The following is a 17,144-nucleotide window of genomic DNA, read 5'->3' on the forward strand; positions in this document are numbered from 1 at the left end:
TAAAACCGACGTTGCGTCCAACCACGCACCAGAACGCCGCCTGGAAATTACTGCGTTGCTCTAAAAACCGACCTAAACTACCTACGATCACAAGAAGCTTCTACCATCATTTTGTGCAGAGAAGGCGTACACAACTCCAATAGCGACGGAAAGTTTCGAGAATGTGATTGGTCTGCACCGTTGAAGGTCATACCGACGAAGCGAGTTGGGCGTCCAGAGACCCAGTCTCATTTTCCCTTCCATGAATGGACCCAGTTTCACGGTAATGATGAGATGGCGCTCCCAAGTATCCACCGGGGAGGGTTTGATGGAGGCTGCTTAGTTTGCGTCGTTCTATAAAGCGACAGGCTAGCCCAACGCAGCAATCGCCGCTGCAGATTGGAAAACGTCGCACGTTAAATTCCGGCTCGCAAAAAAAAAAACGCGGCGAACTTAATCATTCTGGCGAATAACTGCTCGCGGACAGTCTGTCCCGCTAACTTCGCTGTCTCTTTCTCTGACGTCACCAGGACAGGTTTCTGAGCTCTCGGTCGCCCGCGCCATTGATTTTGCGCCTTCGTGTGACGGCGTCTGCAGGCGGCGACCGGCGTCGGCGGGGTCCCCGGGCGGGCCGGGCGCGGGGCGCAGCGGCCAAACAGGCTGGAACGATGGCTGATCAGGCTAATCGGGCCAGTGCCGGGATCAGGCGGTGCCAGCCGGGCTGTCCGGGCCGTCGGCGCCGCGGGTCATCGCGCGCGTCACCGGCCGCATATGTGCGCCCGACGAGCGGCGCCCGGCGCGCGCCTGGGGGCGCTGGGCGAGGCTCAGCCTTGTGCCTCCTCGCGCAGCTCCCGGCCCGGCCGGGCCTGACACCAGCCGGGCTGCTGAGCGGACCGGCGTCGGTCACGGGAGCAGCCGGCCGCCACCGCCGCCGCCCGGATGCCCGGCGGCGTCTCTGGTCGGCGCGGCGGAGTTTGATTGCGGCGTCGGGGCGGGCTCGCCTCGGCGCTGCAGGTGATTCGATTCCGAGCCGGCGGCGGCGGGCCGCCCTGCGACTCGGCCCTGCCGGCTGCAGCGACCGGAAAGAGGGCTAGGAAGGGGAGAGGGGCGAGCAAAAAAGAAGACAGGATGGTGGATGAAGATAGAAATGGATGATGAGAAAGAGTGAGAGGAAAGGAGAGAGAGAGAGAGAGAGATGGGTAGACGCACGTAGAATCAAAGAGAGCGATAGAGAGAGAACGAGAGAGAGCTAAGAGATGAGGAGAGAGGGAGAGATGAGGAGAGAGAGAGAGTTTAGGAGAGAGAGAGAGAGAGAGAGAGAGAGAGAGAGGAGAGAGAGAGAGAGAGAGAGAGAGAGAGAGAGAGAGAGAGAGAGAGAGAGAGAGAGAGAGAGAGAGAGAGAGAGAGAGAACAGCACGACACAAGATATGTCGTTGGGAAGCGGGGGTAAAGCGCTAGTCCGACTGGTCGTAGGAAGAGGCGCAATAGGACGGCGACGCTTTAGCCTCTTGTCCGGCGTGCGTCGTAATTGCCAAAGTCTGCAGGCTGAGTTGAGCCCTAGTTCCGGTGGCAGCGATGAGCTGGGATCGCCCGGGAGGGAGCAGTGAGCCGCGCGTCAAAGTCGCTCGCACCGGCGGCGACCCGAGAGGTGGAAACGCCCAGAGCGGCGCGGGGGTGGGATCGACACGCTCTCCGCTGTCAGTGTTCGAGAAATCTCTCGGGCCTGCGGAGACTGGACCGTAGGCGTTTGCCTCGAAGCAGTGGCAATCCCGTCCGGAACGAGGTGAGTGGTGATTTGGATGCCAGACGACAGTCGTGATTTGAACGAAAATTGCTCGGCTGAAACACTGTGAGATAGAGATTTCAGGCTGGATAAACAAATCTCCAGCCACTTGGATCAAGTCAGGCCCATGTCATCCTTCTAGGGTCTCTAGATAAATACGTAGAGTATCGATTGAACCTTGGCCTGCTCCCAGTATCCCGGCTGGATGTCCTCTAGTTGAGCGGAGTCCCGTCAGGCGCCATTTGCTGTCTGCTGAGGCATGACGCCGGCCGCCGTGACACCGTCTGTCCTGATATCGGCTGTCGTGATGCCGGCTGCCGTGACACCGTCTGTCGTGACATGGCTGCCGTGATGCCGGTTGCCGTGACGCCAGTTGCCGTGACACCGGCTGCCGTGACACCGGCTGCTGTGACACCGGCTCCCGTGACACCCTGCTGCTGTGACACCGGCTCCCGTGACACCGTCTGCTGTGACACCGGCTCCCGTGACACTGGCTCCCGTGGCACCGGCTCCCGTGACACCGGCCCGTTATGCGTCATGGTTTCCTCCTGTCGTCTGAGAGAGCTCGCTGCTCTCCCCACCTCTCCGTCTGGGGCGCCCCATCAGAGACGACGCTGCTTCTCCCCAAAACCTTGAGGCGCACTAATCCCCTCTTGTCCCCAGATTTGGGAGCGCAGTCAACTGGACGCTCATGTTACAGGCTTTTTCCGTTTTCATGTTGGGGTGAATCGCCATCGGCAGTTGTAATGAATGGTGGTGTCGCCAACCGGATTCCTAAGACTATACAATGTGACGTCGCATGTCTGGACTGCCTACAAAAGGCGCACCTAATAGGCAAGCCATCAGAGAATGCTGTGAAAGTACTCACAAATGGGGATGATCCTGATGTGGCAAAGCTGCTGGGACTAGCAGCTGTCAGTGACTGAATGTCAAGACTGCGCCGTGATCTTTAAAAAATGTAGGACCATGTGGCGATTAGCGCTCTTGTCATGCTTAATTTCTCATCCAAGCAAGTTGTACACGAATGTTTCAAGTTTTCGTTGCATTTAAGTTCAGTCGTTTATGTGTTATACGGGAATAAACAAGTGCTCGAGTAGAACAGAGAATAGTTACAACTGAAAATACCGCGTTAACCGAACCAACGCATTACGACCATGGATTGTGGGATGTCGTTGGTATAATCCGTGTTTTACCAATGCATTTGGCCCCTCGCATTTCACATCGCGTTGAGGTGGTCGCAGACAATTCCTGAGAATTGTTTGTCATTCTCACGAGTGTTTTGATGGACTGATGGTGGGAAAACAATTACTGCCCTATGCGCAGTGTGCACAAGATACTAATTGAATTTGCGGGCCTGGGTCCCACGGTCGGCACCGCAAGAAGCTCATAATTGCCACCAGTATGTGTTGAGCTTGCACTTGTTTTGATGTCCTCGTTAAATCAAGGGTGTGTGTGCGCCCAGATCTGCGTGGAATGAGTGGGTACATGTGTGCCCGACCCGAGATTGGGATATATGTGACGCCACGTTGTATATGTTGTCGAGCTGTACTTTCACCGAAATATGTTGCGTATACACAAACCCACTCGGGGAAGGAGATATGAGCTGCTTGCTGGCTGAGGTTCCCAAGCCTATACTTATCGTTAAATGTATGCATATATATATATATATATATATATATATATATATATATATATATATATATATATATATATATATATATATATATATATATATATATATATACTAAGTGTTTTATATGCATGTGTGTAAAACACCTTGATTTTTTCAGGTTTGCTACTATGACCTTTACACATACACTGCGTCTTAGCGCATCTGTTTTTAAATTGCACTTCGACAGGTTGACTTTTTAATTTCCGCGTCGTGTCGAATGCAATGTGAGGAACCATTTGAAAACAGTCGCTTTTTTCATAGTTTAAAAAGCTGGTCCATGCATCAGTTGTTGACCGAGTTTCGAGTCCAACAGAAGGTGTGGGTTGCATCGGTACAGAAACGATCTAGGGTAGCTAAAAGAATGGTAGCTTTTCGGGCATTAAATTATCATCATGGTCGACATTGCAAGAAGTTTGCGAGACATTATCAAGGTACATTTTGCTTCAGGCATGCATGTGCATGCATCAATGAATGATCCGTAGTTCTGTTCTTCCGCTATCGCTTGCCACTTAGTTTGTTTATCGACATTGTGTTCACCGTAAGATTGTGTGCGATGACCCGTGATAACACAGCATTAGCCGACTTCCGTACAGCGGTTGATTATCTTAACTAGCATGTAGCCCGTTCATTAATTGCATTAATTAGCCCTCGCCGTCCGCCCGTTTTTCTCATCCTTGCTGGACGACGTAGCCTCAGGTCACCGCGGGCCTTCCTTATATCCCGGAAGCTAAAGAAGTTAGAACAAAGCGGAGGACGGCATCGGGTATTTCATGTAAAGCCGCACTGGGCTGGTGTCATTGGGCATCAGTGCAAGTGACCTCTGATGGACTAGTCAGGAAAACAAGGTAAAATCGGTGAAGTCGGGCCTCTTCTCACCAAGATAAATTGTATGCTTGCAGCAGGATAAACCATCTCGCATGGTCCCGGGACACTGAATCATACACTGAAGGCAAACCTCAGTTAGTTCGACTTGTGGTGTGCCGAATCAGGTTATGCAGAGTGAGCCTTTTATGCATGCAGCCCAGCCTGTTACCTAAAGAACGAAGCGTTGCGAGGCAACGAAACAAACAAGACCGGACCCGTCAAGTTGCGTCATTTAGCGCTCGTGTTACTTAGACCATGTCAAACCAGATCATGACATAGATCATTAATCGTTCAAAATGTGGTTCCAAATGTAATTGGCCTTGGACCACCTGGCCTAGCCGGGTACTTTAGAAACATATGGCAAGGTGTAATGATGAATGAGATAAACCAGAAATGTGAAGTCCTCTTTAGATTCCATTTTCTATGACAGAGCTTAAAGTTGACACTGCGTCACTTGTCGTCATGCAGTGAATTTTACTTCGATACCTGAGCGAGAGTATTTTTCCCTCTGGCCACACCCCAGAAGTCCCATAATCCGCTGAACAGATTGTAACAATCATTTTTCAAACGGAAGTTCAAAAGGAAGTTTGCGGTCTGAACAAGTTTTCATTTTAAGAGAAGTTCTAGAAGAATCATCGGCCGACTCGGGAGAGTAAGAATGGAACAAATGAGGGTCTACTGTTTGATCCAAATAAAACTTTCCATACACCTTTCAAACGATTTGAAGTTACGCACCGAAATGACAATGCACCATGTGATTGAAGTTATGGGACTTAAGAACGTGGCGGAAGAACGTGCATGTTTGTTAAGACCTTGAGCTACGAACAAATCCAAGTAGCCGCCCCCATTCCCCACATTTACGAATTTGGTACCTCTTCGTTGACTGATTGCCTGGATCATCTACCTCTGCCATATCAGAGCTCCGGTGGGATGCCACAGAAACTATCAATAGCCAGCCTATTCGCAGTGGCTCAAACTGAGCCGTTTTCGTTTGATGCCTCTTTATCTACCCATGAACTCCTTCCTCTATCTTTGCAGTATTTGTGCATTAAGCTTCGAGATTATGGCTGAGAACAGGCTAACAACTATTATGTGAGTAAACGTACACCGATTTTCGTAAGAAAACCAATGCCTACATAGCATATCGGTACTATCGTCCCATATACTACGCACCGATTTATGGCAATGCGGTGTCTTAAATAGACGCAGTAAATGATTATAAATGATACATTCCTGTCTGATCATCTGAAGACATATTTCCTTCATACATTGGTTTTCAGGTGCAGGAGTGTCCTACCAATGCATGCTTCTAGAAAGGCCTGGTATTGGCATATCCCCCCCCCCCTCCCCCACCCACCCCTGATTAAACCAGGAGCCAATCGTGGACGATGTGGCGTGCCGATCTTTTTTGAGAACATATGCATTTTGGCACATTTGTCTAACTGACAGTCGGGAAAAAGTCGCCAAACTACACTGATCTAGTCGAAGTGGTTTGGCGCTTTAGTGATGGGGATGAAAAAATTCGGAATCGAACGCACGACTTGATGAGTCTTCCTGCAAAACCTGCATTGGTAGACCGGAAACTTTTAAATTCTTCGGAAACATCGGGCATTCCAGGTCTGCCTCTGATCACAACTCATGATAAGCTCGAGCGAGTTTCCGCAGCTAAGATTAGCTTGACTGTCCGCGGCTAAACGTCAATAATATCAGTCTGATCGCGCGTCCCGCGCGTCCCTCAGTGAGAGGTTATGTCACGGAGTGCCCTCCTAGCACGGCTGGGCAGCAACAGCGTTCGGATTTGCTGACCAGTAATCAGCTGGCAGGCACGTGTCTGGCTCACGATCTTGGTTCCAGGCTCCCGCTGGCGCTTCGTTAAAACTGACAATTCAATTTTGGTTCTTAGTAGTCATTTCGTAAGCACCGCCTGGTTTTGTAGGCTCTTCTGCGAATATCAGGCGTTAGTGTCTGATATTCACTTGTTCGTTGTCAAACATCAGATGCTGGCCCTGGTTCCCACTGGTTCTTTCGCAAATATCAGACAATGAGTCTTGGTCGTCATTGGTTCTTTCACAAACACGAGAGCCTGCTTCCTGGTTCCCATAAGTTATTTTTCTCAGAAAAACAAAGTGTTAGTTCTTAGTTCCAGCTGGTTATCCTGGTTCCCAGTAGTTCCTCGCAAGCATCGGGCTCTGGTTCCACGTACTAGTGATAATTATTTCATCGCGTTATCTGAGTCTGTTTGTACTTGCGGGACTTGCCGGCCGTGCCCGGATTATCCTAACCTAAATATTCACGTCTAAGTGTCACCGGCACTGCTTGTGTTGGGTTGGCCTAAAATACCTGATATGGCGTTGCGCGAACGGGTGGGTCGTCGGTCGCGCCTCTGCGTCCTTGCGTGCCACTCGGGCCACAGCTGAGGGTGTGTTACAGCTCCCGCGAGCGCGCATCGACGTTGTACGCCGATTATCTTCCTCGAGCGGCTCGCATGTAGAATTCGCTGCCATCAGACGTTCGCCTGTCTTCCACTGTTGACGCTCTGGTCTTTAAGAACAGCTTAGGCGCTTAGCTCCGGTCGAGATGCATTTGTTACGCTGTTTTTATCACCGTTGGTAATGTCCATGTGTTTTCACCTTCGCGTCTGATGGCGTGGATGCCGAAAAAGTCGTATTATGGATGACCCTTAGTGCAATGTATTTGTCATTATATTAATATTGCAGAATTTTGCGTGGTTCCTGCGCAGTGAAATAGAAGTTCATTTCAGTTCAGGAACATAATTTGGACCCTCAGAAGGTCACGTTGACCAAAAGTCCCATAAAACTTTTCTCCGTGTTTTATTTTTAAGAGTGAGTCATGGATTATATCGACTGGTATGTTCTTTAAAAAAAGTTTGATCGGGGTAATTTTAGGTCAGTGACGTCCTATGACCTTCGTGAAGTTCAAATGAAATGTGTGTTGTCTTTGTGATAAAAAGACTGAGTTGAATGACCGTCAAAAACCACGTCTTTAAGCAAGATCTCCAGTAAAAAGCAATTTGGTTTGGCCATCTAACTGGCCTTCATGTTTGACCCCAGATTTAACTGTCTTTTTGTAAAAAAACATCTTAAAGATGGCTTCGCCTAACGTTTTGTTGTTGCATTACATTGAAAGATTTCCTTGGATTTTCGTTCGCTACTGTCATCGCCTGACTTTGACCTGTTATAGGTCAACGACCTTAAGAGGTACATCCAAGTTTTTGTGTCGAAAGATGAATCATTCAATTAACTACAGTTTTCCAGAGTTGAGCGTGGCTATACCGCGCCATTTGAAAGCTAATATTCAAAAAACTTCGGAGGCAAGTGGATCCCGCCGCCCGAGAGCGTGTTTGGGTGGCGGGGTGACACCATCCATCTTATTTGAACCTGTGTGCTGTTCTGCAGGTCGGGTGCAGCAGATCGACATCACCGGCTTGGTGGGGGACGAGGTGCGGCTGCCCTGCGAGATAGACGAGACCAAGTGCGGCGACGTGCACAACATCCAGTGGTACCGCGGCGATGGCGACACCCGCGTCTTCATCTACTCCGAACTGGCCAAGGTCGACACCAGCGAGAACATGCTCCAGGGCAGGTGAGAACGGAAATCGCGATCAGGGAAGCACACTCCAGATCAGGTGATAACTGAATAACTTTGGCTAATGGAAAGGCCATTTTCCGGAACGGATGAAGATATTGTTAGCCTTTCGGTAGGGAGCACACGACCTTGGGAAGATGAAGATGGAGAAGAAGATGAGGGTGTGCTTTCCAAAGGTGAGCACACCCAACGGCAGCTCGGCACCAGAAAACGTTGTTCTGTAGCGAGAACATGTTCCAGGTCAGGTGATGACAGGACGGCTTGCTGGATATGGATAAAATAACGCGATCAGGGCAACTCAGAAAACGTTGTTCTGTAGCGAGAACATGTTCCAGGTCAGGTGATGACAGAACGGCTTGCTGGATATGGATAAAATAACGCGATCGGGGCAACTCCGCGCTCTTCAAAGGTATGCCCAGTGCAAGTGACGTTCACCGAATATTTAACCGCAACATTCTTGTTGATAGTTGTGATGCCCCTTCGGCGCCCTTGTTTATGGAAGCGCATCTTTCACCTTGTGCCTTTCATTTGCAGCAGAGTTGCAGCGTCCTCTCAGGACGCATTTCCGGGGAAATCGCTCCCAGGTGGCCCTTCAACTCTTGTCTTCAAGCGCTGAGAGGAGAACCACACTTGGCAGCCGCTGTGGGCCGGCGCTGCTCGCTTTGGCCGGCGTCGCGCATAGCCTGTCCTATCAGCGCCCCATTTGTCTCGACAAATCTCGACCGCAGAGTCGCCGCGCGCACCATAAATAACGTGATGGATGCACCGGATCCGACTGTGTTTCGGAATCGATGCGTTGTCAGTGTCTCTTGCCGCCCAGCTCGCGCCCGTCGATTACGTAAATGGAATAGCGCGGTGTGTGTTGGGGGGGGGGGGGGAGGGTAGAGGAGGAGGGGCTAGGTGGCCGAGCACTCGGTCTCCGGCGCAAATCGACGCGAGCCGGTCTTGGCAGAACCGGCTGTATTTCCAGGACCGACCTTTGCTGTATTGCCTGATCGTCAGTTTTGCGGATCACATGGAGATCATGACAGCATGCAAGGTTTCGCATGACGCATCGTATGTCGTCAAGGGTGATGACGTGTGTGGTGCCTGCGGCTGTTTCACCCGTGCACTGCAGTTGTTGATGACGGCAAAGAGAGCAGCTAGAACGCACGAAAGCCACGGTCGTACATGTCTGTACTGGTATGGCGTATTTAAGTTGTATACACATCCGCATCCGCTATTACGTAAATCAACAAATAAGGGTAACATAAAGGTGAAGTATACGACAGCTCCCGATCGTAAGCTTTAAAGCTGACAAATATCTGCATAGCTGTCAAAGTTGGAGCACTTTCTACCTCATGGAATGCATATGCCGCGTTTTAATTCAGGTTCAATTTTTTTCCTTTCAGTTTCGTTAGGTTCTTCTCAGACAACAAAATTAATGCGCCAAATGGACGAAGTGTCTGAGGAAGTGTCCTCGCTTTAAAAACCTTTGAAGAGTCTTAGAGTCGGTTGGCGCGGACGGAAGTAGGGCAATTACAACGTTTATGAGCTCGGACCGCTCTTCCGAGAATTGGATTGCGCGTCCAGCAGTGGCGACGCTCCAGTCACGAGATCTCCGACGACACTCGAAACGCGCTTTGCCTCGCCTCCCCAGGCCCGTGGCAGATGGGTGTGACAAGTCTGCGCTTCCCCCCACCGTGGACAAAGAACGTCCATTGTCTTGTCATGTGGTATGAATGTCACGCGTGATTTTATCTGGTTCTGTGTCGCCAAAAAAACCGTGCTGAATGAGGGAGTGTGTGAGTACTGGAATGTAAAACGTTTTAGGAAATCAGCTACATCCAGTTGTATGTCAATGTTGCATTGCCTTATGGTATGTTATGGGTAAGCCCAGTGCGCCTCTACTAACTGCTTCCAGCAACAATCGCTTTGGGAACTGTGAATTAGCCTTTACACAGTTGGCATCATGCTGTGTTTGCTGTTTAATCTACGTCCTTGTCATTCTGCTGTGTTTACTCTGTAGCTTACGTCTTTGTCATCCTGCTGTGTTTGCCCTTTAAGATATCTCCTTGTCATTTTAACCTTTTGGTCCCTTCTTGCTCTCAACTTTTCCTTTGAAGCTTGAGAAATTTCGTCATCCCATGACACAGACACAATATGACAATCAATTATCCCGGTTGCATCGTATATCAGAACAGACTGCTATTTTGCTACGATCTGCTTCGCTTCCACCGCAAACGCCACTGCTGCGGCAATGTCGATGTGTCGTCTTTCAGGGGTTACTTTGAGTACGCGAAGGGTTCGTCGACGACGGAGCTGGAGATACGAAACCTGCGGCCGGACGACGAGAGCCTGTACAAGTGCGAGCTGACCTACCTGGAGGTCAGGGACGACTGCGCCGTCATCCAGTTCGTCAACCTCACCACACTCGGTAAGCCTTTGCCGTTTTATTTTGCTTTGGTTTGTTTATCGATGGGTCTTCATCTTGCTCCAAAAGTAAACAAAATAAAATGCTCCGAAACTTGAATGGAATTCTTTTGAAGCAAGGCGCATCTTTGGATCCTTTTGGTTGGGACCCGCATTAATGTTTCGAATGCATTGGTCTGACGACTCTGTAAGTTCTGGCGATTGGTATTCTTCAGAGAAACGCCTTCTTCATGTTCGTGTGGATGCATTAATGGTCCTGCAGTCACTGTTGTTTGCGTGACGCCGCACTGTTCGACGCAGGGTGCGTTTTTTTTTCGTGCCCTTGTGCGTCGACGTTCTCCTCAGAAATTTAAAAAATGACTCCCAGGAATGGCTTGGCATCTGATTCCTCGCGAAGCATGGATTCCTTCAAAGACTCCGATTCAAGGCAACCCTGAATTCACATTCGACTGAAACAATGTCGACTCCACGGGCAAATATTTTCAGAAACTTTTAGCGTGCCTTGAAATGCCGCACACGGCCGCCTCTTTGTCAGCTTGTTTCCCCTGACGAGTTGTCCGTCGGTCATCACGTACAAATCATGCAGACCGTCCCACACGATCGAAGCTGATTTTCTCGTGCACGAACTCGCCACGCCCTGGCCGGACTATCCGGGCAGCGCAGCTGTGCATTGTGGCCGGGCGTCCGTTGTTTGGTTTTGGGCCACAGCGTTCCGATCTGAGGGGCAATCATTGATGTTTCGAAGCGACTGCTCGGAAAGCGTACTGAAATGGCCTCCCACAAAATACGAGACAGCAACAACTGTCAGAGCGTCCACTGAATCGTGCCCAGCCTGTCATGCGACGCCAATTGAACCAAACTGTGGCCCAGAAAGGGCCATACGTATGTGGCAGTTGGCTGGCCCGCATTCGTTCACCAATTCGGTGAGTGCGGCTTCAAATCACTCAAGCTAATTTACTGATGAGGTCGTATTCTGCGTATGCACATTAAAAGAGACTTGAAGGGCTCGTAAAACATTTGCAATAAGGCTGCTCGCTGCTCTGATATCCCAGATTCATTTTAGATATTACAATAAATAATTGAGTGAGTCGTTTCGAAGCCCCTTACGGTCTCGATCGTCATGAAATGCACGAGCTGTCAATTGTTTCCTCTTTTTGATGGCCTGGATTGCCATGTATTGGACTGCAGTGAAATGACGACCTGTGCGGTGTTTGAAGGGAACTCGCGTAACAAGTGATTTAATCGTGTTTTGTCATTGAACTAAGACAAAATCAATTGAAAAACAGCTCTTCTACACAGCAAATCTCAAAGTTTCCACCTTTGTTTCTGACGTGACGTCGTAGTGCAGCGGGTTAAGCATCGTCATGTGTATGTCAAAGTGACACAAGTTGATTATATCTGCCCATCAGCCCTGCTTGGCAAGGACAATTTTACAGAACCATGGCAGCATGAAGAGCAATCTGACAGAAAGAGAGATACCAGATTAACAGGGAGGCGGAGCTGCAATTTGTTCTAGTAATTTACTTTTAAAGGGCGTTTTGTGTGATCCGTAATGTTATGACTGAACGTCGTGATTGCTGTCATCGGTGCGCTTACAGTGACGATGTGTTGTGGACAACACGGAATAAGTGCTGATAAAAGCATCCGGACGTTACAAACTTAGACCAAAACATTGGTTAGAATAGCTAGACCTAGAAATTAGTGTAGAGCAAACGAGGAAACGAAATGATAACATTGCGTGCAGTAACACACGCAAGGCGACCATAAAAATGTATGCTTGCCACCGAGCGCCTGAAAAGGATCTGACCCGTGCTGTTGTTTTCTTCAGCCAAGCCGGAGAACATCCGTATCCTGCTGGAGGACGGCACGGAGGTCAGCCCCGGCTCCGTGATTGGTCCGTACGAGGAGGACAGTGACCTGGTGCTGCGCTGCGAGTCGGCAGGGGGCAAGCCGGCCGCCGCCGTGACCTGGTGGAACGACACCGTCAACATGGGAGGTCAGTCATGGACACATTATCGTCAATATGGAGGTCAGAAATTGGAGGCTTGTGTAAATATGGCAGGACAACCGGCTAAATAACCGGCGACATGGGGAGGGGTAAGATTGGCGACAGTTTACAGAAGACAGGTGTGGTTAGAACGACACACTGGTCCGAATGGGAGGTCAGATGAGAACGACACACCGGTCCGAATGGGAGGTCAGATGAGAACGACACACTGGTCCGAATGGGACGTCAGATGAGAACGACATGCTGGTCCGAATGGGACGTCAGATGAGAACGACACCGCGGACAAAGATTGTCAGTTGGGAACAGACCGTCAATATGGGAGGTTATTTGGGCGTGGTGTTGAGACCACACCGTGGGTCTCAATACCACATGGAAGACCTTAAGATGGATATTAACATGGGGAAACCATAACATGGGTATTAATATGGGATATTATAATGTGGTTGCTAACATGAGAGACGATAATATGGGCATCGCTGTGGGAGACCATAACATGGGTATTAGCATGGGAGACCATAGCATAGGTATTAACATGGTTGACCTCAATACAGGTATTTGTTCTCGGATGAGTTTGTTGGCATGGCGGAAAAATGTAACAGTTAAACAACATTAACGCGGACAAAGCAGGCCAATGACGGGGAGGAAAGTGTCACAAAGAGAAGGTGTCATGGTTGGGATGGCATTTAATCAGGGTGGTAGCTGGGCTTACGGTGCATACCTATACCATACCTTATGGATTTTTTTCAGCGCAAGAGCACTCAGCTTACATAATTTAAGCGTTTACTGAGTCGCACGTGGAACACTAGTACAAAGTTGACCTCTTGAGACAAAGGGAGCTTTTTGCGATCATGCCTCATGCCGCAGTCATTGTCATTCCTGAAGCTCAAGCTGATCGAACGTTGCTGTGATTGCCTTGTCAGTAAGACAGACGACCCCACGTCGTCATACTCCAGGACATGAGATCGGGCATGCCCGGTGCATGAGATCGGGCATGCCCTTGGGGTGAAGAAGCGGCGCCTCCACCGCCGGCGGCCTGCTGCGGCTCTCAGTCCGCGTTAGCAGACGAGCCCGCGCGGGCGTCCTCCCAGCGGCAGCGGCCCCCGGGGGCAGTACGTGCGCTTGCGGCGACGCTGGCCGGCTTGGCCCGGCTTTAGCCGCGCCAGCCGCTGTGGGAGGCTCCGCTGCCGGCTCTGCTCGGCTCGCGCCTCCGGTGCGGAGCCGGTGGGGGCGTGACCCCGCTGGAGAAGGCCAGGCGCCCGTCAGGAGCCTGCTTCATCACGGGCAGGATGTGTGTTGGTGCTCAGACGAAATTGGATTATTTTTGGCGACGGCGGTCGTCACCTTCGCCAGAAACGACTGATGGCATGCCGCTGCATCCGTGAACAGACATCTCATTTCCCATCCAACCTCATTACGTTCATTTCGCGCCAGCTGGGACGTGAGTGGTGCGTTTCCGGCTGCCCGTCGCGCGGGGTTTTGCCGCCTGACCGCCACGTGAGACCGCGGCGTTTTGCCGCCTGACCGCCACGCGAGACCGCGGCGTTTTGCCGCCTGACCGTCACGTGAGACCGCGGCGTTTTGCCGCCTGACCGCCACGTGAGACCGCGGCGTTTTGCCGCCTGACCGCCGCGTGAGACCGCGGAGTTTTGCCACCTGACCGCCACGTGAGAGCGCGGGGTTTGCCGCCTGACCGCCACGTGAGACCGCGGGGTTTTGTCACCTGACCACCACGTGAGACCGCGGGGTTTTATCACCTGACCACCACGTGAGACCGCGGGGTTTTATCACCTGACCACCACGTGAGACCGCGGGGTTTTGTCACCTGACCACCACGTGAGACCGCGGGGTTTTGTCACCTGACCACCACGTGAGACCGCGGGGTTTATCGCCCTGACCACACACGTGAGGACCGCCGGGGTTTGTCACCTGACCATCACCACGTGAGGACCGCGGGGGTTTTATCGCTCTGGGAGCCTCGTGAGACCGCGGGGTTTTATCGCCTGAGCGCCTCGTGAGATAGCGGGGTTTTGTCACCTGAGCGCCTCGTGAGACCGCGGTTTTTATCGCATGAGCGCCTCTGTGAGGATCGGCGGGGTTGTCACCTGAGCGCCTCGTGAGATCGCGGGGTTTTGTCACCTGAGCGCCTCGTGAGACCGCGGGGTTTTATCGCCTGAGCGCCTCGTGAGACCGCGGGGTTTTGTCACCTGAGCGCCTCGTGAGACCGCGGGGTTTTGTCACCTGAGCGCCTCGTGAGACGCCGTCGATTATTCTCAGGGGCTGCCGGAGCCGTGCTGTCGGCCGACGGGACGGGGCTGGGCACCAACGTCATCCGTGTGCCGCTGACCCGACATGACCTGGGGTCAGGACTCGAGTGTCAGGCCACGAACCCGGCCAGCCGCCGGGCGCTCCGCTCGACGCTTTACATCGACCTTCATGGTAAGGCATGGCAGGTGTGTGCTCAACAGCGTGATGCGTTCGTCCGTCCCCAGTGCATCGGGCAGGTCTAAATAATTATTCGGTTTGGCTACTCGAAACGGCGATAACGTCACAAGCGTCGGAGAACTTGCTGTCATCACAGATATCTTTCATATATCATTTTTATATCAGATTTTTTATCTTATGTCTTATATCACATTTTTATATCGTATTTCATATGCCATATATCATTCAGATATCAGATATCTTTCCCAGAAGCGCAGCACGGTATTATTTAGCGAATGCGAATGAATGCATGGCAATCGTCGCAGCCTGCATTCGCATATGAGTGGATGCGAGGGCGATGGCATCCATAGCACTAACGCGCATGCCGATTTTTCCAAAACACTGCTGCACTCCTGCCCTGTTCGCAGTTCGACCGCGGTCAGTCGAGCTCGACGGCTGGTCTGGAGCCGTCAGGGAGGGCACCATGGTGACCTTGACCTGCAAGGTCAGCGGCGCCAGACCTGCCGCCAACATCACCTGGTTAGCGGGAGGCCAGGAGGTGGCGACACAGTCCAATAGCTCTGTGCACACCAAGGTAGGGGCTGACCGGAAATCACTGTATTGACACCTGACTGTCAGATGACGAGATGTAAACTGCGAGACATTTCAAGGAGCTCTGTGCGACTCTCTCAGGCGGTTATAACATGTTTGTCGTGTAAGCCTATGCTGTCACTTGTCTCGGTTCCGGATGTGTATTTTCTTTTTAGGTTGTGATGCTACCCAAAATCTGTGAGGGCTATGTATGAGGCATTAGGCTTATAAGGCTGCAATCATGTATCATCACTGGGAACCTGTATAGAGTGAAATGTGCTTGGAGATAGGAAGTGAAATATTTTTTATCATTCAGTTTGCGCTGGAACTTTTTGCATCATTTATGAAAAATACGCGCCTGAATAGCATTATGGTACCGGCTTAACTCCACTCGTTTGTTGATAAGCACAGCAGAATTCACTCCCCGTTTTGTGAACTTTGCCTGGACATCGAGAGCTCCCATCAGCGCATTTAAATGATGCTCGAGCACCTGTCTGCTTCGCACACGTATCGCGGCACGGCACCAAGCAGCACGGAGTAAACAGGATCTCTCTAAAGCTGGCTGTCAGCCGGCTGCTGACCTGCCCCGTGCTGCAGGCGGACGGTACCGCCGACACGGTCAGCACGCTGACCTTCAGAGCGGTGAGGTCAGCGCACCGACGGCCGGTCGCCTGCGTCGCCTCCAACGCGGTCATCGAGAGCAAGGCCGAGTCGCCGCTCCGCGCCACCGTCACCGTCCAAGTGCTGTGTCAGTACAGTAGAGCGAAGTGTGACAGTGCGCTGCAGTCTTACTTCTGGTGGATGATGGGCAAGGCCTCAAGTAAACGAAGCATACGCAGTTCAGTCACTTTCGAGAAACGCGTTCCATTATGTTTGCAGAATGTTTGAAGCGAGTTGTTAATACGGACAACATATTGTTTCTGATTGTTCTCGTCGCCATTGTCGCATTGCGTGTGGTGCACGTGTGAACAATTACGCCTAAACAATCACACCACTACGACAATAGTTGAATAATCATTTCGAATGGACTCCTCATGTTCGACAATGTTAAGCATGCAGTGTCAGCTAAGTGGAGTTGGCTGCTCTGATTTTATTGCATCGCTCAAATGAGTCTCAGCATGGAGCAATGGTACCGCAGGCGCTGAGCGAGATGGGACTGCAGAATTCATAGCGCGTTGAGGGCATAGCATTGCGGTTCATGTTAAAGCGATTGTCCCACATTCGTGTGGGGTTTTGAACTGAAATAGCCGTCTTGAAGGTCATTCGTTACAGTTCACAGCCCTGCCCTTCTTTAGACCTAAGCCCCTCTAGTTCCTCAGCCACCGGTACATCTCCATCTTCGGCTACCTAGTCAGCACATCTTCCCGCGCCCGGGAAGATGTGCAGAGTATTTCGGGGAGACTATTCAAAGCTGTAAGTGAGCTTATTTCATCTCGACGATGCTTTCTTTAATATCTTCAAATGAGGAACATACCCAGTAAAGGTTTTTCTTCGTTCCCCATGAACGAACATCTCAATTCGGGCGTCAACCCTCGCTGTTTGCCACTCTTTTTTCAACGAGATTCTCACATTCAGCAACAGATACTGAGACGTCAAAAATAGATTGCGTCGCGAAATATTCAGCGTGATTCGCAGCGAACAAACAAGTTGTTTTGCCGACATGTTTCGGCGCTGTGAAGTTGAGACCAACGTACGTACTTCTAAGCTTCTTATCTCAAAATCTAAATAATGTACAGCACTTCAAACTCAATGCGCAATACACAAGCTTTTTCCTAGACTAGTCGTATTTCATCGGTTGATAATAAGTA

At 50.9% G+C, this 17,144-nt stretch overlaps 1 protein-coding gene across 1 annotated transcript in view; it reads left to right on the forward strand.

The window, feature by feature from the left end:
* LOC119094369 (hemicentin-1) overlaps positions 1-17,144 on the forward strand; it is an 83,188-nt gene that overhangs the window by 42,230 nt on the left and 23,814 nt on the right. Inside the window, exons 2-7 of the mRNA XM_037217433.1 lie at positions 7,715-7,901; positions 10,166-10,320; positions 12,145-12,312; positions 14,599-14,760; positions 15,174-15,340; positions 15,934-16,084. Of these exons, the coding sequence (XP_037073328.1) occupies positions 7,715-7,901; positions 10,166-10,320; positions 12,145-12,312; positions 14,599-14,760; positions 15,174-15,340; positions 15,934-16,084 (990 nt within the window). The remainder of the gene's footprint in view (positions 1-7,714; positions 7,902-10,165; positions 10,321-12,144; positions 12,313-14,598; positions 14,761-15,173; positions 15,341-15,933; positions 16,085-17,144) is intronic.

Source organism: Pollicipes pollicipes, unplaced genomic scaffold (genome assembly GCF_011947565.3).
Source record: "Pollicipes pollicipes isolate AB1234 unplaced genomic scaffold, Ppol_2.1 Scaffold_4002;HRSCAF=4701_pilon_pilon_pilon, whole genome shotgun sequence".
Classification (NCBI taxonomy): Eukaryota; Metazoa; Arthropoda; class Thecostraca; order Pollicipedomorpha; family Pollicipedidae; genus Pollicipes; species Pollicipes pollicipes.